Raw genomic sequence first — 20,560 nt, forward strand, 5'->3', positions numbered from 1 at the left:
ATTGAACACTGGTAAATCAGGCTGGTTGTAAACTCTTGACCAGTTGCTCTCGTCAGTGATCACATTTTGTGATGTATCAGGACAAGCAGAGTACTAGAAACCACATCTTCATCTGTCCATAAATAAATAAATACACATGTAAACTGCCATAAAAAATCAAAATAATTTGAGTCAATATTTGCTATTATAGTAACATGCATGTTATTGTGTAACAATATTTTTCACTATTGTGAATCCATTTCTGAACTGTTGTAAGTGTCAGAAAATATGTCTGAAGGTTCGTAATCAATATCCACATCAGAGGATTCCTCTTCTGATCCAGAAGAACTATCAAAAATGTCCATGCTCCTTACACAACACAAACACAGAAAGTACACTAGTCCAAAACAGAAGTTAATGCGCCTGTGCCCCTGAAAACCAATCTTTTGTTGGTTACGCTCAAGCTGCAGACTCACAGTGACCTCTGTCAGAAAGTAAATGAACTACTCTTGCTGCCAATTCAATTGACGAAACGTACGGCGTATGTTTTCACATTACAAACGCGTGGGAAACAAAGTAACATACGGCATACAGGCTGCACCCAAAGAGTTGCGTTTGCGACTGCGTGTTGCGTACAGGCTTAGTGTGGGAAGTGTTTATCTGATCCATCAGTATAAACTGATTTTGTTCGACTGTATTCCATAACTCATGTTTTCCTTTTGATGATGATCACTTTATAATCTCTTTTTAAGACACTTTACGTTCCATTCAACTGCTCTTCTAAGTTCTTTCCCATCTCTAGGGACCATAAAAATTCATATTTGCAATAAATATGAATACAGTGCAAATCTGCCTCAAAATGCGAAAATGCAAAATTACGTAATAAATGCTATTTCATAGCAGTTTGTATCCAGGTGAACCACTTTATCAGAGGTAGTTTCAAATAGCTTTATTTACTGCCTGTAAATAGTGAAAATATAACCAATTTTTGGCTACTGGTCTTGCACGCCATCTGAAGAAGCTCAGTGTGGGAAATACATATCAGTGTGCTTGATGTTCTGGTGTTGTGCCACTGGTGGTCAATTGAATGATCTAAGAATAGACACACAGCACATGATGCAATGTAGGACTTGGCTGTGTGACAGCATCATAGAATGCAGAAATGCATACATTTGTCTGCCAGCAAAACTTCAAAGGTAGGTATAATGTGACACTTCAACATAGCAGTTTTAGGCAGCAGGTGTTTTGAACTGTGGTTGTGTCAGATACTGGTTGATCTTGGAACTCAGCTACTTCATTTATAATACTGCCAACTTAAGCAAGAAATTTCACAGTAACTGTTAACAGATGTTTTGTTTTGTGCGTTTCTAATCTTTTTCTTTTCTTATTTTGAAACGAGTGAAGAAACTAACTCTTTTCCACCACAGAGTTAGATTGTGACATGCACAGCACTAGAAGGAATCGGTGGTCCCCATGACCATGTGTTGTTACCGCTTTCAGAGAAAAACAGAACACACATGTACACTGCTGCGCAGTGATAGGGAGGTGGGCCTTGTTTCCCTGCACCACTTCTCTCACCTAAGGCAACTGTAATTCTAGTTTGTTTACACTTATGGGGGACTACAAGTTCATAGTGTCTTCACTCTGTACTGTAGCAACTGGAAAACAAAATCTATTAATATATTTCGACCATGCTGAGAGTCTTCCCCCAAAGTGCACCTAGATATAGTTTTGGTTCTACTTCTGAGTTAAGCACTGTGTTGGTTCTACTTGTAACTTTGCCAAATATGAGTCACATTGTTGTGAATGCCCGTGAAAGGCGAAATCGGTGTTCTGCAACAACTATCAGATTCAGTGGGAAAAGAAAAATAATGTCAAAAAACACCTTAAACAGAGAAGCACCCATGTCACTGGTATGAAAATGCTGCTGCTCTCAATGGAAACAAATCATATGTTAAAAGCTTAAATAGAATCCAAAGAAGAAAAAAAGCAAAGACCATTTTGGAAGAAAAATTTGTTGAAGTTTTTGCGAAAGCAAACATTCCAGTCAAAGAGCTCCCCAACCACCAATTTCTTTTTTAACAATTTCAAAGCCCCGTAGAATCACAAACTTTAAACTTTTACATCTAATCATTTACACACACCACACCACACCACAGTGCGAGTTCTGCCAAAAATAGATGCTATGTTTTCAGATCCCTGGCCTTCTCTGACAGAACTACAATATCATTAAAAATATTAACATTTTTATTTCTTTTTCTTGAATATAAATTCCCTTCCAGAATTTCTTCTTTTCCTGGACTTCTTGCTCATGTAAAGACTAAATAATATGTGGGTGGGCAACAACCTTGTCTCACTCCCTGCTCAACCATTGCCTGCCTTTCATGTCATTTGACTCTTAAAACTGAAGCCTAGTTTATGTAAAAGCTGCAGGTGGTAGGTAATCTTTCGCACCTGTATTTTTTCCTTGATAAATTAATTTAAGAGAGAGTATTACTTTTCCTAGTTATTCTTATGTAGATAATTCTTGTTTGTTGCGACTCTGACTTAGTGAACTGATGGTCCTGTAGTATTCAAACCTGACAATGCTTGTCTTCTTTAGTATTAGAATTACTACATTCTTTTTGAAGTCTCTGGTATTTTGCCTGTCTGATGTATCCCACATAAGGACACATCAGTACCAGATTCAATACAATGTTCAGTATTGATGCCAATGTCTAAAATTGTACCAATACCTTGATAATACTGTAAGGAGAGATACCAGCAGTACTGAGAGGTATTGATCTCCTGTATAAAATATTCAGACCACTTCTTCAGGGTAGTAATACCTGCTTCATATTATTGGTATATGTCATTGAAATCTAATGTGTTTATTACAGACTTTACATGGTTTGTAATTTTTACTACCATACTTGTTTTCTGCGTATTACATAAGTTTGCAAGTTAAAATATTACACCATCTCCTCCCCATCCAGTAGGTTTCCCCATGTTTGGTGTGTTTCTTCGGCTGCCGTTTGGTGAGTAGCATTTTTAATCTATCCATATTATATTTTCAATCAATTACTTAGGATCGTTGATTTCAGAAACCACTCACTGATGAGTAGATCTCCTGAAGCAACAAAACTGCTAAGATGTTTCACCTTCTGCCCCAAATAGTCCCACTCCTTCTATGGAATTAAAATAAGGTGATTTAGTGGCCCAGTCGAGGTTTGATAGAGTGCCTGAGTGTTTGTTAAAGCAGAAGCATATCCTATGAATACAACTGTTGTCATATTGAGGGAAAAGAGTGTACATAACAGCTTCGTCACAAAGATGCAACACTCCTTGTAGACAAGCTGAAAGTCCTCATTGATACCCCATCAAATCATGTGACATCATCCATGGTGTGATCATCGGCACATCCAAATGCAATAGATTCTTGATGTCATTCTGTCACATCTCCACAGCAACCCATTTTACTGCCTGATTCTATACAATTGACTGACACATACAAACTGTTTCACTGGGTCAGGGGTAGAGAGTCACTTGGCTGTCTGGTACCAGTTCTGCGCCATCTACAGCACTCCAAAGCAAAAGTGTGTCCTTTTAAGGGGGGAAGATAAACTAATAAGCGAGGCAGAGATTAGCGAAAAGTATCATGAAAAAACAATAACACTGAAAAGCTAAGTGCATTATACATAGTAGACACATGAGGGGGAGGGGGAGGGGGGGGGGGGGAGGAGAAAAGACAGGTCAGAAAATAAACAATTAAAAAAAAGTGAAGAATAGAAATATGCACTCAAAAGAAATGCTTAGGTGACAGAAATTAACGGAATTTAGGCAATGTGGGTGATGAGAACCAAGCACATGTTGTGAGGCCAGTTCCCACCTGCAAAGTTCTGGGAAACTGGTGTCGGAAGGGAGAATCCAGAGGGATGTTCTTCCAAGGTCACGACTACCATGTTGTAGAGTGTGCTCTGCAACAGGATATTTTGTGTTGCCATTATACACTGTCGTTTTATGCTCATTCATCCTTACTGATAAATTGGTGGTAGTCATACTGAAATAGAAGAATGAAAAGTGTTTATGTAATAGCTGATACAAAATGTGTTGTTTTGCATGTGTTTCTCTCTTTGATAGAGTCTGTTTTGCTAGTTACAGACTCGCAGGGGTAGGACCCATAGCTTAGGGAAGCGGGTGCAGGAGGAGCATAGGGACTGACCACAATGTTGCAGATATTTAGGAGGGGGAGGGGAGGTGATGAGAAGCTATTCTAGATAGGGTGGGTATCAGATACTGTCGCTTACTTTCCTTTTATTTCCAAGTACTTAAAACAGTGGTGATGAAAAAAGTCATATATATCGCATGGTAAGATAGTAATTTTGTCCCTGTACAACTGTAATAAAGTGGTATCTGTGTACTGTGTGGTGACAATTTTAATTTTAGTCAGATCACTATAACTGTTTTGAAGGACTCTTAACATTTTAACTGTTTTGTGGTACTGTTGCTTTTTATGATGAGGTACACAAAGTCCAGTGAGTCCTCGTTACCACTTTTAACAACTCTGATTTTGGGTGAAATGGCAAATAGATTTTTGAATATTGTATAACTTCAGAAAAGACTGTCTTTTTAGTATTTATTGTGCAGCTAGAGGTCCTCGTATTATCATTGATACTGAGGTGTCACAGTGCAGCCAGTTGCACCAGAGCATCATTTGAAAAAAGCTACAATTTTTTATTGTAAAATTTCTTTTCCATCTGACTGCTTTCTTTTTAGTTATGTCCTTAAAGCGTTTCCTTGACCTTCAGTTATAGTTGCCTTCACTTAAATTTGTTGATTTTAAAAATGGCAGTTTTGGCAAGAATTGCTACTTTTCATATACACAGTATCTTGGACCATGAGTACATTTATTTTATCAAAAATCGTGGTGCCACTTTACACACACACACACACACACACACACACACACACACACACACACACAAACGCAAACACATGTGCTTCCAATATGGTACTTCCAGTATTGTCAGTCATACTGAATCACTAGAAAACTGGGAATTGAAATAAATTCCGTTAATACTTTCCTGTGTATTAACATAGATGGGTGCAATCTTATATATCACTGAATTCTTAGATCTGGCTCTGTCTTTGTATACAAGATGAAAACTTACATAGACATTTTTATGCCATCAAAGAAGTGTCTTGTGATTAGTAACAATCATTGTAATAATTATAGTCTCCACTGTTAACGACCTGACATTCTTGGTTTCATAGTGTAGGCACCTGGCAGCTCATGTGGTCCAGGTCCGCCTCACTTGGGTGGTGCACAACATATGAAACTTGATAATTGCCACTACATTTTTAAATCTCAAAGGGGAAAAAAAGAAATATTCAGCAACTTGACGTTCTGAGTGGTGGAGATGAAAGCTCCTTCGAAGCGAGTCTTGAAAAGGTTAATGTAATAAAGAGCTCTCCTTGTTCCAATGAAGAGCTCTCCTCATTCTTGTGGTCTGTTCTATTTGTACGTGCGCCACTCAGAGGTAAAACAGTTGTTGGTAAGTGTAAAGTTGATTAAGGTGAGCAGGAAGGATGTCAAAGGTTTGAAATCTACTGGTTACTTGTTGAGATAATGTTCAGCAACGGACATACCATGTGCTTGGGGAATGTTTGTATAGAGGGAGGGGTCATTGATGGTGACAAACAAAGTATGTGGTGGGAGTGGACAGGCATAGATTTCAGACGATCAAGGAAATTATTGATGTCTTTAATGAAGAAGGAGAGTTTTTTGTTATTGCAGGTGTTGATCAGTGGTTGCTTCGAAGCCAGCGACTGTGGGACTGCCTGGGTGGTCAGTTTTGTGGTTCTTAGGAAGAAGGTAGAAGAAAGCATGATTTGGGTGGAGTAAGATGTTCTGTGGATTAAAGTGTTAGTCCTGTGAGGGGCCTGATGTTGTAAGGAGGGACTGTAGGTCAGTTTGTGCCACAGGGGTGGGGGTCTTACTGGCAGATGTTGTATGTAGAAGTGTCAGAAAGCTGACATAGATCCTCACTCAAGTACTCCCATAGGTGGATGACCACATTGATTGATCACTTGTCCGCCAGGAGTATAATGATGGAGTCGCCGTGATAGAGTCATCAGTTTTTAGGGAACAAAGTGCCAGGAATGCTGCATTCAGTCACCTATCTACCATGTAAACTGCACTTAGCTTTCCTCCCTTATGATTGTTTCGTGATGTTTTTTCAGTAATATCTGTCTTGCTTATTACCCTGTATTCCACCTTTTAAGTTTTCTAGTTTTTGAACCGCATTCTGTGTTGATACCAACAGTCAGTCTTTTCTTGTCATTCAGCCCAGTAAATGTCCACTGACCAGGGCTTCTGCTTGACATTTCCATAACTCTTCACATTTCCTAAACCTCATCATTAGGGATGGAGGTTATCATTGAAACACTCAGTTTCCGGTTATAATGGTTGTTTTCAATGTCAGTTTAACTGGATTATTAATACTGCTCCAAATAACCGGTTTGTGAAATAATTGATTTTTCGTTTTTTGTTCCTGTCAGTTCCTGTAATAAATGTAGAAATGGAAAAAAAAGGATTGAAAAATTTTGATTCTCTCAGTTTCAAGATAAATAGAATCAAAATATTAAATTAAACATGCAAATAAAAGAAAACTTAGTCTGGCCATTGTTCGCTGCTTTTCTCAAAAAGTTGTAAGTGGCTGACTAGAAAAAAATTGCCATTGTTCTCCTATTAATTCCGATTTTCTGAAACTCTGCTAAAAAATCATGTTGGAATTGGAGTTCATACCATGATTTGGACATTACAAATAACCAGTGCTAATGGGTGAAAACTGAGGTTCAAGAACTCTATTTTTGTGTTACTTTGTACATTTTCAAGGGCTACAAGCATATAAAGGCATGTTACATAGACACAGGCAGCAGACAGCTTCTTTTTATTTTTATTGTAAACTATGGCTTAACTGTTATGTCTTACGTTTTCTGCTTATGTTATGTGGTTGTGGCTGCTCCCGTTTTTAATCTTGTAAAGCAATTGGAGCATTGTACTTCATTGATACTGTACCTTCCTAAAATAATTCCAGACTGGGAATGGTGCAATTCTGTAATATAACTGTTATCTGATGACGGCAGTTAGAAACTATGTGCCTCGCCACATGGTAGCCATACATTATTGTCTCAGTAACGATATTCCATTTCTCATGACCTGTGTTTGTTGCTTGTTTCTGTCGACATTGTTCTTAAAATAGCACTCATCACTTTTCGCAATTTCCATAATAATGCAAATTTCAAAGCAATACAAATTTTATGAGTAAAAATTACTTGTTCTATGAGAAAGGTTTAGTTAAAAGTGAAAAAATTTAGCACTGCTGCTATGGCTAATTGATATTTTTTTTACCCAGTTATTAGTAAAAATTAAAAACACCTATTATAACTGAGACCAAACAAATGTTGAAGAATACCGTTTATTCAGAACTAAAATACTAGTATCAGTTTCAACTGGTCAACTTTTCCCATCCCTACTCACCAGTCTGTTTCCTTCATCCCTTATTCCATTCCCATCAACCATCGGCTCCAAAAAATCATGCCTTTCCACATATTTTTTGTGTTCCTTATGCTACCAATTTATGTGTAGAATTTGTATCGTATGAGTGTCTTCAGCTGGATATGCCATATCTATAAAAACTTGTGGGCTCTCTTCTTCACCAAACTGAGACCACAGTCAAAGATAGAAGCAGTGTTACATGGTATTAGCATGATATCTTTTGAGGGTGACTAATTTTTTTTTGTCTGATGTGCTTAAATACTATATACATTTTAGTTCGCATTAAACTAGCAGTGAAAAGCTATTATTTTCCCTAACACTACTCAGTACTCCCAGTACCAATATACTTGTATTTCTGAAGGTACCATGAAACTGCCAAAATCTTGATCTTAAAAACAATAACACACGAACTGCAACAGAAGTACCCACCTTTCCTGATACCAGTGATTTGTAGTACGTGAAAAATAAAGTAGAAAAATAAAGTTAAATAAACAATTTTGCAGGGCAGGGGCTCTCCCAGGGATTTTAAGAATTCTGAAGGAATTCAGTCTGTTCCAGGTGTGTTGTTTAGAGTTTGCTCTTTCAGATTTTTCTTGCAATATTACATATTCCCCCCGCCCCTCCTCCCCTCCCTTTTCCCTTCTCCATAATATTCTCTCCAAGCCTTTCAGTATCCCCTTCTTCACTTAATACTGACTTGCCATCTGAGTTCTTGATGTGCATAAGCTGCTTCTCTTTTCTCCAAGGGTTTCTTTAATTTACTGTACATGGCTTCTATCTTTCCTGTAATCATTCTTCCTTCAACAGCTTTGCATTTCTCCTCTAACCATTCCTTACTTTGTAATTTTGCACTTCCTTTCTGTCTAATTTCTAGATATCTGTTTTTTCCCCCTTTTACTTGCTTCATTTGATGCAATTTTATTTTTTCCCCCTTTCATGAGTTAATTTTAATTTCTCACTGCTATTCAGTGATTTCTACTAGGCCTTGATTTTTTTTTGCCTGGTTGTTCATTTACTACTTCACTGTTTCATTGTTCAAAGTTACCTATCATTCTTCTTTTGTATTTCTTTGATCTATTCCAGTGAGTCTGTGCCTAATGCACTTTTCAAGACTCTCAGCAACCTTTAGGTTGCATCTTCTTAACTTCGCCAACTTTAAATTGTATTTATTTGAATAATATGACAAAAAATAGGCATGTGAAATGGGTGCTAATATATTTATCTGCTGTATAACATACACTGAATAATTGTAGTTATAAGATCAATACTGTCTTTAAGAGAGTTTTCAACCATGTCTCACCCAGTAGGTATAATGTGACCTCCTTTTATTCTTTTTATACGTGTAAGACAATTTGTGTTATGACTTGGTACCTGCCACTGAAATAACATCGATTAGTAGTATTTTTTGCTGCAATGTTATCATAGATTTTTATGTTTATAGAGTCCAAACAGCACAGTTAGAAGTAATGCTGCTGAAGTGTTCCTGGATGCTTATCCTTTGGAAAGATGTGGAGAAGGACGTGATAAGAATGTAGCATTTGCAGAGAGGCAGCACAAAATAATGACGGAACTTCTGACTGACAAATGGCATGTTGTTCGCATCATTGCTGTTAGGGTAAGTCCACAGAAATTTCATTAGTTCCTGACATGGCTCATCTTAATATATCTGTGTTCTTAAATTTTAAAAAAATAATCTGTAAGTACACTAAAGCTTTGCTGTATTGTTTCTAGTGGAAAATTGTAAATCATGTGTTACTACTTTTAATACATGCCACTGCCTCTCATTCACTCTCTCCACTCTTATTAAAAAAAAAAAAATACTGTGTTTGTTTTGCTGTTTTTGTATGATAACAAACAAAGATTTACCAATTTCAGGGTCATCCCTTCTTTGCCTGTGACCATTTAAAAAAGCATCCATTTTGACAAAGTCTAATTGACTGATGACTGAAGCACTACAAAATTCCTCTTCTTCCCATCTCCACTTGTCGTGTTTTGCAATTTACATTTGCTTGTCATATTGCTAACGGAAGACATTGATGAACGGTGATTGTAGCATTAAAAATGCAAGATAAAGGGGGACTTGGATGAGGAAAACAACAGAGAATAACACTGAGAAATGCAGCAATGATAAGAGAACAAGAAGTTACGATGCATAGAATAAGCACAGAAAACAGTGAAACTCTTGATCACTATACATGAAATAGTCATGCTTTGCAATTTCACTTAGTGTTCACGACTCATAGCCACAGTTCTCAGAAAACCTCAACAGTTTTTTTAATTAAGACTATCTGCAAGTTCCACATAGACTAATAAACAGCTTTCTTGGCCAGTAATAATGTAATAAAGCAGTAATAAAGACAGGTCATATGGTCCAGATTATATACCAATTAGTTTTCTTTTGGAGTATGCTGGTAAAGTAGTCCATTTCTAAGAGTCATATTCAACTGCTTATAAATCTGCTCCCTTGACAAAAGGCCCATACCGGAAGACTGGGAAGTTGCACAGGTAATACCAATACAAATGAGAGGAAATAGAAGTAATCCTCTGAATTATAGACCCATATCAATGATATTAATTTGTTGTAGAATCCTGGAACATGTTTGGTGTTCCAACACTATGAAAACCTCAAAGAAAACAATCCAGTGACACATAACCAGCTCAGATTCAGAAAATAACATTCTTGTGACACACAGCTAGCTCTTTATTGACACAAAGTAGTAAGTGCTATCCACAAGGGATCTCAAATTAATTCTAGATTTCCAGAAAACTTTTGACACTGTTCCTCACAAGTAACTTGTAATTGAACTACGTGCCTTTGAAGTGTTATTCAGTTGTGTGACCGGATTCGTAATTTACTGTCAGAAAGATCACAATTTGTAGTAGTTGACTGTAAGTGATCTAATGATTTTTGGGGTTCCCCAAGAAAGTGTTACAGACACTCTGCTGTCCTTAATCTATTTGAATGATTGGAGAGACAATCTGAGCAGCCCTCTTAGATTGTTTGCAGATGATGCTCTCATTTACTGTCTAGTAAAGTTATTCAGAAGGAAAATTAAATTTGGATACATAATAAATCTCATAAATTAAAAGGTTGTGAATTCAACTAAATACCTAGTGATTACAATTACAAACAACTTAAATTGGAACGGTAATATAGAAAATGTTGTGGAGAAGGAGACTGTATTTTATTGGCAGAACACGTGAGAGATGCAACAAATGTATTAAAAAGAGTCATGAGTGTCGCTGTGTGGTATGCAGTCCTTATCAGCTAGGATACACGGAATGACTTGGGTGTTCAATTTTCCCTCATGCTATTCAAGAGTGTAACTGTTGAGAAGTAGTCTGCAATTGACTGTATGAACCTTTGCCAATCACTTAAGTGTGAACTATAGAGTAGCAATGTAAATATAGAATTATATAAGTGAAAAGCACTTTTGGACTTGTGACTTATTTTGTACCGTCTACAATCACTGGGATGTGATAAGATATTGACAATATGAAGGCAAGCTTAGTGTCCACTGGATTACAGAAATTCATTAATATTTCTCGTGTGGGAGTCCTTGTAACATTTAACAGCTAAGTTTCTTGCTGCCTGAACTTCCATTAACCTTTGTGATGAAGGAGCGGGCAGGGGGGTGGGGGGGTGGAGGGGTTACTGTGTGCCCAAATTTTGAAAATATTGTAATCTGATCATGTACTTTATATTTTTAAAACTTTGAAAAAAAAAAATATCTATTGTGTTTAATGACTTCTTATAGCAGAGTCCATAATTGTTTTGAATTTTTAATAAAATGTGACCCAGAAACTTAAGTGTTAGTAGTGGATATGACATTTCGCAACAGGTGCCATGTTCATATTCTCAGGTTCAAGGTCCTTCTTACACATCTGTATATCTTTAAAAATATGTTGTGAACAAAACTCAATAACAATTAAGAAAAATCTGTATTTTTTTTTAAAAAAAATTGTGGTGGCCATATAGTACACATTACAAAAAATACACTGGTATTGTTAATACTGTGCTAAAAGATATTTTCAGGTTTTGGAGTCTACTTATACATTAGTATCTATTTTAAAAAAGATGTTAATAAACATCAATAACATTTTATTTATTTATTCATTCTTGTGGGCATAATTTAAACTCCCCTCTTGTAGTTTGTATTATGGAAAATGCTTTGGTAGTGCCAGAGTAAACATGGAAACATCTAATTCCATGTGCATGTTACATTTATCTCTCAAACTGCTACTAAACACCCCAGTGCCAAAGGTGGGGAGAAGACTATAGTCATAAAAAATTGACTCGAGTACTAGGGACATACAGTAAGTAATGCAGCACATTTTTTTTTTTTCCTGAAAGCAGGTACGCCATATTATTCCCCAATCTTTTGGCTACAAAACTGAATTTTTCAACATAATCTCCATTCAACGTGACATCCTTATCCTGCTGCACTGAGAGGGCCGTATGCCCACATGGCAATTTTTGATTATTATAAAAAATGGAGCAAAGAATTTGCATTAAATTTTATTTGAAAAAATGAAATCAAGTGCTTTAAAACACTTGAAATGTTGACAGTGGCATACAGTGAGTCTGCTCTAAGTAAAAAGAGCCAAGATGGCCGAAAAGATGCCAATGACGAACCTCGCTCTGGATTCCCCAGCACATCAACAACAGATGATAACATTGAAGCTGTGAGGAAAATTGCTATGGAAAATCATTGAATTGCCTTGCTGAGGATGTTGGCATATCAGTCGGCTCGTGTCATGCAGTTTTTTTGGACTTTTGGGCGTGAGGCATGTGTCCACGAAGTTTCTTCCAAAACTTCTCAATTTTGATCAGAAGGACCGTCACATGAGCATCACTCAGGAGCTCTTGAATGATGTCAGTGATGATCCTGATTTGCTCAAGAGGGTTGTAACATTGCTCAACGTAACTGGTACAAAACATGGGTTTACTGTTATGACGTCAAACCCAAAGCCCAATCATCCCAATAAGAAGCATCCGGGAGAGCCAAGACCGAGAAAAGCACGCCAAGTTTGATCAGATGTCAAAGTTTTGCTCACTGTTTTTTTCAATTACTGTGGCGTAGTGAACCTGAATTTTTGCCTCAAGGTCGTATGATCAGTATGGAGTATTACCTTGACATTATGTGTCATTTCTGAGAACCAATACGCAAAAAATATCCAGAATTTTGGGAAAACAATTCATGGTGTTTGCATCACAACAGTGCGCATGCTTATTCATCGTTGCTTGTGAGAGATTTTTTGGCCAGAAACAACACAACAATCATGCCTCAGCCATCATACTCATCAAATTTGATCCCCTGTGACTTTTTCCTGTTCCCAAAACTGAAGAGACCTGTGAAAGGTCGAAGATTTTCAGCGATTGAGGAAATAAAAACTGCATTGCAGGAAGTACTCAAGGCTGTATCACAAAGCTCTTATGATAAGTGCTTCGAGGATTGGAAGAAGCATTGGCACAAGTGTGTTGTATCTGAGGGGGATTACTTTGAAGATGACAACATGGATATTGGTGAATAAATAAATATTTTTCCATAAAAATATAAAATCACCTTACTTTTTGAACATACCTCATATATGTGGTCGACTGGCAGGAGATCTGGTGATCCTGCTGTCCATGGCAATTGTTGTATGCAACGACAAGCACGTTACGTTGCAGCAGCCTTAAGTGAACGTGCATTCTGTTGCTATAAAAGCACAGTGTCTGCCTGTCGACAAAATAGTAGTTGTATGAGGATTAACAGTCATCAGAAGATTGATTCTGTTATCTTTAATGCTTCTCACTCTTGTTTACAGTTGATGAAAACAGTCTAATATCAAATCTTTCATGTGCAAAAATTCTCAGCAAGTTAGAGCAGCAATGCCATCCTAACTGAGTGGAACGCAAATCCTGGTGTAACTAAGTGAGGAATAGAATAACATCATACAACATGTAGTCGCACACACCGTGATTTTACAACTGATTGCTAAGTTTTTAGTGTTCAGCTTAAGTGATATTGCTATATATGGTAATGAGGGATTCCAAGTCTGTTTGCTTGGAGCTCATATACTGCTTTCTCTCATAAGAGGTTTGGAGGCTATTTTTGATATTGATCTCGTGAAGCTTTTCTAGAGTATAATGTGGCTTCAGAGGTAGTAAAACTAATTATATTAGGTAATCAGCAAAGATTATGCATTTGACAGCAATTCTTTTAGTTTGTTCTGGGGATTTATATCTGCTATGTGTTAATGATTTTTACTTTATTTCACTCTTTCATTCATATTTCACTCACTTCTCAGCAATATTGGTTAAATAAAACTCCATTTAGTAGTATCTCATGTGCCATGATTGGAGTGCTCTCTCTCTCTCTCTCTCTTCTCTCTCTCTCTCTCTCTCTCTCTCTCTCTCTCTCTCTCTCTCTCTCTCTCTCTTTTTCTCTATCAATAAACACATGGTGATGGCTGTATGGAGCTGAAACTCAGATTGAGCATCTGGAAGGGATGAAAACACCGGTCGACACAAGCAGAACAGCATAGTGTTGCCAAATTGCTCACAGGGTTGTCAGTCTCATGACTTTTCTCACACACCTCATAATTACCCTTTTATTGCAATTGGAATGTGCCAATGGCTTCTTTCGATTTTTGCAAAAATGTGATCCTATACTTAAAGGTGGGAGTGAAAGAAGGTATTGTATGCTTACTTTACTGTTTTCTCCACTACAGCAGGGTCTTAGTGAGCAAATAAAGTAGCAGGTTTTACATTCAGATATTTTATATGCTTGTTCATTTTTAAATTACCTCGCTACCATAATTGTAAGAATTTGGTTCTGTACTGTTATCAACTGGTTCATCATTGATAGAGATTAATGGGACTCCTCAGGAGCCTCATGACGTTTTGTGAAAACATGCGTGGTGAATATGGGGCATCAAGCTATTCTAGCACCTGTCTCCTTTCTTGTGCCTCAATCTCCCATCGATGACGAAGTGTTATTTTTCTTACTAACCAACCCATAGTGACAGTTTTCAGTACTGGCCCAGTGAAGTGTTACATGCTGTTTGGGCAAACATTTCACACTTCTGGTGTAGTACAAGGAAAGATGATCTCTTTACAATAATATTAAATAGGGAGGAAGTCATGGAACATATACCACGGAAGTGTTTATTTTTGGTGTGTGGACATTATATTGGAGGTGTGGAATACAAGAAAAGAGCAAGCTGTGACGATAAATAAACAACTTCACCTGTTGTGGGTGGGGCCTTTTACATTTTGACATCACAGCTTAACGGTTGCTTGACCGTCAAAGAGCAGCCATACTCTCCAAGAATGAAAACAAAAGACAAGATGGTTTAGTGAAGAATAAAATATATTGTAATCTTGGATGTCATGTTGAGCCTTTGAGGGTATGTTGTATGAAAAGTTGTGTTCTACTCTAGTTCACAAGTCACTCTAATGATCTGTACACCCACTCAAGGAAATATATGTTTGTAAAAGGAAAGTAGCGGACGTACTTTTTCATGATATGAGTAGAAGTTACTTTCTTTTGCTCCAATAACAGGTGCAGAATGTGAAGAAGTCGAGTCTTCCCTTTACTACACACGGGATTTCAGAGGCACTGATTAGTGGGACCCCTACTTCAATAAAATCAACAGTGGCAACCAGATTTTGAAAAAGTAAAAATAAAAAGGTAAATATGACAGATATTACATTGGGCGATAGATCTCATGAAGTGTTCTGACTCAGCTGCAGCTACAAGGAGCGAGCCTGCAGCTACATCAAACCTTAAACAAATAAGAAAAATGCTTATTTGGCACACCGAGCATTGGAGCAAAAAGAAGCAAATAAAGAACTATAAATTTGCAAAACCTTGAAATTCAATGATAAATTACCGCATTGCTAAGAGCAACCAGAATTAAACAAAAGGAGAAACTAGAAGTGTATGGACATAAAAGTCAGTAACGATCCATTAAGAAAAAAAATGAAAGGAAATATTGGAACAATTCACAAATTTGAAGACAAACCAAACTTATACAATTGTGGTACAAGTATTACGGCAACATCAATTAAATTTGCGTGTCAAGTAAACACTGTCGACACATGAATAAAATAATGTTTTAAATATGACAGAGCAATTTCTTGTTGGGTTTGGAGAAGAATTTTTGGTGGGCTCGAGCAAGTCATTACTAGAAAAATGGCCACAGAGTCTCTAGAATGATTTAAAGATTTATTACAACAAATGTCTGACAAAATGAATTCTGACAAAAGTACAATCTAAAAGTAATGAACTGTCTGTCAAGGTAGAAAATACGAAAGGAGAACTAATTAGAGATAACAGAATACATCACATAGGAAAAGAAGCTAAGTTAACTAACATTGCAAGTTCTTTGACCCAGGAGTTGAAGGATGAGATCAGTAACCAGTGTGATTTAGTTCACAAGGAAGTAAAAGAGCAGTTCAAAGAATTAGATGGAAAAATTAACAGAGTAGATCAGTTTATTGTCAGAGAGTTCAGCCAGGTTAAAGAGCAAATCTCAGAGGTGAACAAGTGTGCAAATGTTTTAGAACAATGCAAAGAAGTTAGAGAAATAGTTAACACACACGAAATGCTTTCTAATTTGGAGGAACGATTACACGAATTTGTAAATTTTACCATACAAGAGGAAGATGAATTGCTTAATACAACACACACACACACACACACACACACACACACACACACACACACACACACAATACAGAGACTATGGGAGGCTATTGAGAGTACTAAACAGGAAACCATAAGCAGGTAGGCATAAATAACAATGGGTTATCGAGTAGTTTATTAGAGGAGTTACAGCTGAGAAGTAATATGAATTTATCAAAGCAACTTCTGAAATTCAAACCTGATGGAGAAGTTCACCCCACCTATTTTTTGAGAGTGTTTTCTAGATTTTTACCAAAAACACTGGGAGGGGGATAGCAAAAAGATGGATTTTGCCTTGAGTTATTTGATAATAGACCCTGATACAGGGCAAGATAAAGGATTATACAATGTAGATGTGATTGAAAGATTTAAGCTCCTGTGAGAGTATGCAGCCTTGTGAATTCGATGGATTTACAACCACCGGCTGCCCGAATTAAATTGTTTCCGTATTTGCAGCTTAGTTTTCTCGGAGACAAGTTCTAACTTCTTTGATTATTCTGTTATCTTTTATTAATATTATGCCATATAAACCACTTCTTCCAGAAATCAAACTAAAAAAATAATAACAATAATAATAATAATAATAATAATAATAATAAATTTACAATCTCGATGCCTGTATGCATAGAGTTTAGTGTGTATTCAACAGTAATTGCATTAGTATGTTCACGAAGATAGCCATGTGCATAATTAATAAACTTAACTATAAATTAATATTTCAAGGAGCATTTTGAAGATGTACAATGTACATGTAGTACATGAAAAGCCAAAAGTTATAGCACTATGCCACTTGTAGAGAAATGCTTTAACTCACAAGCTCTTTGCATAAGCTATGAATATAGTAAGCTAAATATTCTGGAATTTAGGAAAGGAAGTTTTTGGATTTGTACATTTTTTAACCATAAAGAAAGAAGAATAAAATGGTTGGGTTTGTATTTAAATTTAATTTTATTAGGGGAGGTTAATCATGGGTAGGGATTTCACCTCTGTTTAGTGTTGACTGATGAATAGACCGACCACAGAAATTATACTGACAGTTGATGATGAGTTACATGAAAGCACATACTTATTCAAATGCATTTCATAGGGGTTTGCTAGGATCAATTTTTGGGGTGATGGAGAAGCCGTGGCAGGTCCGTTCTGTAGGGAATGATACTGACATATGTGTCTCTCTATTTCCTTTTCTTACTTCTCCATTAGGAGTACCAACTCTATCTTCCCTCTGTTCACATGCAAAGTTCCTGTCACATGATCTCTTCTTTTTAGAGAATGTATAATTGAATTTACAACCTACAACAGTAGAATTGCTGGTCGGCATTTCACGTAGGATGACAACAATAGCCTGGAGGGCTGCATCAAACCAGTCTCTGGACTGAAGACCACAACAACAACAACAACAATAGACAAACAAGATTTTTTTAGGGTTAAGTAAGTGACACATTAGTCAGACCACACATTGTAAGGGAGAAGTGTCCAGGTGGGAGATGGAAGGCAAGACAAACTTAGCTTATAGTAGAGACAAAAATGTTCCATGCTTGTTGACTAGAGCCTGTACTGAAATTTGACTCTAGAGACTGAATAGTAGACATGTACCCAACAAGCAACTCCTCAGGTAATAATAATGTGAGAAAGGGTAAAAGGTAACTAACTATGTACGTATAAAAGAAGTAAACAAGACATTCTTGAGTATACTTGCTTGAAGGCAGTACATAGTTAAATAAATAGACTATTTATTTTTTTTATTTACATGTCAAGTTCCATAGGACCAAATTGAGGAGCAAATCTCCAAGGTTATGGAACATGTCAGCACATGAAATTACAACATAAAAGTAATAACAGATAAAAATAAAATGTTTATGAACCCAAAAAAAGTCAATCCATAAGTTTAAGTAAACGCAATCAGCAATACAACAAGAATCAGCTTAATTTTTCAAGGCACTCCTTGACATAATAGAAGGAGTGACCCATGGGGAAACTCTTCAGTTTTGAGTTGAAAAGTGCGTGGATTACTGCTGTGATTTTTGAATTTGAGTGATAGCTCATTGAAAATGGATGCAGCACCTTTCTGCACAAGAGTTAAGGAAGTCCGATCCAAATGCAGGTTTGATTTCTGCTGGGTATTAACTGAGTGAGAGCTGCTTATTCTTGGGAATAAGTTAATATTGTTAACAAGAAATGACAGTAAGGAATACATATATTGAGAGGTCGATGTCAAAATACCCAGACTCGTGAACAGGTGTTGACAAGAGGTTTGTGAACTTGCACCACTTATTGCCCGAACCGCCCGTTTCTGAGCCAAAAATATCCTTTCAGAATGGGAAGAGTTACCCAAAAATATAATATGATATGGCATAAGTGAATGAAAATAAGCAAAGTAGACTAATTTTCATGTCAAATGATCACTCACTTCAGATACCATTCGAATAGTAAAAATGGCAACATTAAGTCTTTGAACAATATCCTGAGCATGGGCTTCCACGGCAGTTTACTATCTGAACACCTAGAAATTTGAACTGTTCCGTTTCACTAGTCTTGCTGCGATTTAGCGTTAGTTTATTTCGTACAAGCCATGAACATAGGTCATGAACTGCACTATTTGAAACCAAGCCAATGTTGCACACAACATCCCTTACTACATCATCAGCAAACAGAAATATGTTAGAGTGACCCATAATACTAGAAGGCATATCATTTATATAAATAAGGAACTGGACTCCCCGTATTCCGTAGTGGTCTAACTTCTGGAGCAATATTTTGTGATCAACACAATCAAATGCCTTAGTTAAATCAAAAAATATGGCTAGCGTTTGAAACTTTTTGTTTAACCACAGAGAAAAGAGAATATAGCATTTTCAGTTGTTAAATGACTTCTAAAGCCGAAGTGTACATTTGATAGCAGATTGTGTGATATAAAATGATCAATTATCCTTACATACACAGCCTTTTCAATAGCTTTAGCATATGCTGATGGCATAGAAATATGTCTAAAATTGTCTACATTATCCCTTTCTCCCTTTTTATAAAGCGGCTTTACTACTGAGTACTTTAATCGTTCAGGAAACTGGCCATTCCTAAAGGAAAAATTACAAATATGGCTAAATACGCGGCTAACATGTGCAGCACAGTACTTTAATATTCTGCTAGGCACTCCATCATATCCATGAGAGTCAGTAGTCTTCAGTGATTTGACTATTGACTCAATCTCCCCCTTGTCTGTATCACAGATGAGTATTTCAGACATCAATCTCAAAAAGACATTTTGCTAAGAAAGTTATATGATTCCTTGTAGAAACTAAATTTTTATTTAATTGACCAGCAATGCTCAGAAAATGATTGTTAAATAGTGTACATATATCTGATTTATCAGTAACAGAAATATTTTTAGTACGAACTTACTTTACATGTCGACCTTGTGCTGCTTCCTTCACAACTGACCATATGGTTTTAATTTTATCCTGTGAATTAGCTATTCTATTTGCATACCACATACTCTTTGCCTTCCTAATAACATTTTTAGCACATTACAATACTGTTTGTAATGGGCTACTGTAGCCTGATTGTGACTACTTCTAACATTTTGATATGATTCCCGCTTTGTTCTACATGATATGCTTATCCCACTAGTCAGCCACCCAGGCTGCCTATTACTGCTAGTACCCCGTTAGAACATTCTAATGGAAAGCAACTCTCAAAGAGCATGAGAAATGTGTTGAGGAAAGCATTATATTTATCATCTATGTTACTGGCACTATAAACGTCCTGCCACTCTTGTTCCTTGATGAGGTTTAAAAAAACTCTCTATTGCTATTGGATTAACTTTCCTACATAGTTTGTAATTATATATGACATTTGTTTGAGTGCAAAAGCCTTTTAATGTTAAAATTTGTGCATATGGTCTGAAAGGCCATTCACCCTTTTACTAACAGAATGCACATCTAGTAATGAAGAATGAATAAAAATATTGTCTATGGCTGTGGCACTGTTCCCCTGCACCCTAGTTGGAAAAAACACAGTCTGCATCAGATCATATGAATTTAGGAGATCTACCAACATCCTTTTTCTTGCACCATCATATACAAAACTTATATTGATGTCACGACATATAACTAATTTCTGGTACTTCGTACAAAGTGAATCAAGAACCCTTTCTAGCTTGAGCAGAAATGCTCTGAAGTTGGAATTAGGGGACCTACAAACAACAACAATTAGAAGTTTAGTTTCACGGAATTCAACTACCCCTGCACAACATTCAAATATCTGTTCAGTGCAGTGTCGTGATACATCTGTGGACTTAAATGGAATACTGTTTTTTACTTACATAGCTACTCCCCCACCCTGCAAGGAACTCCTTGAAAAACAGCCAGCT

The 20,560-nt window shown here is 36.7% G+C and overlaps 1 protein-coding gene across 3 annotated transcripts in view; it reads left to right on the forward strand.

Annotated features, from left to right (window-relative positions):
- LOC126480820 (condensin-2 complex subunit G2-like) overlaps positions 1-20,560 on the forward strand; it is a 290,712-nt gene that overhangs the window by 110,051 nt on the left and 160,101 nt on the right. For all 3 annotated transcript variants that reach the window (XM_050104156.1, XM_050104158.1, XM_050104157.1), the window contains exon 9: positions 8,961-9,134. In XM_050104156.1, coding sequence (XP_049960113.1) covers positions 8,961-9,134 — 174 coding nt within the window. The remainder of the gene's footprint in view (positions 1-8,960; positions 9,135-20,560) is intronic.

The sequence above is a fragment of the Schistocerca serialis genome, chromosome 5 (assembly GCF_023864345.2).
Source record: "Schistocerca serialis cubense isolate TAMUIC-IGC-003099 chromosome 5, iqSchSeri2.2, whole genome shotgun sequence".
Classification (NCBI taxonomy): domain Eukaryota; kingdom Metazoa; phylum Arthropoda; class Insecta; order Orthoptera; family Acrididae; genus Schistocerca; species Schistocerca serialis.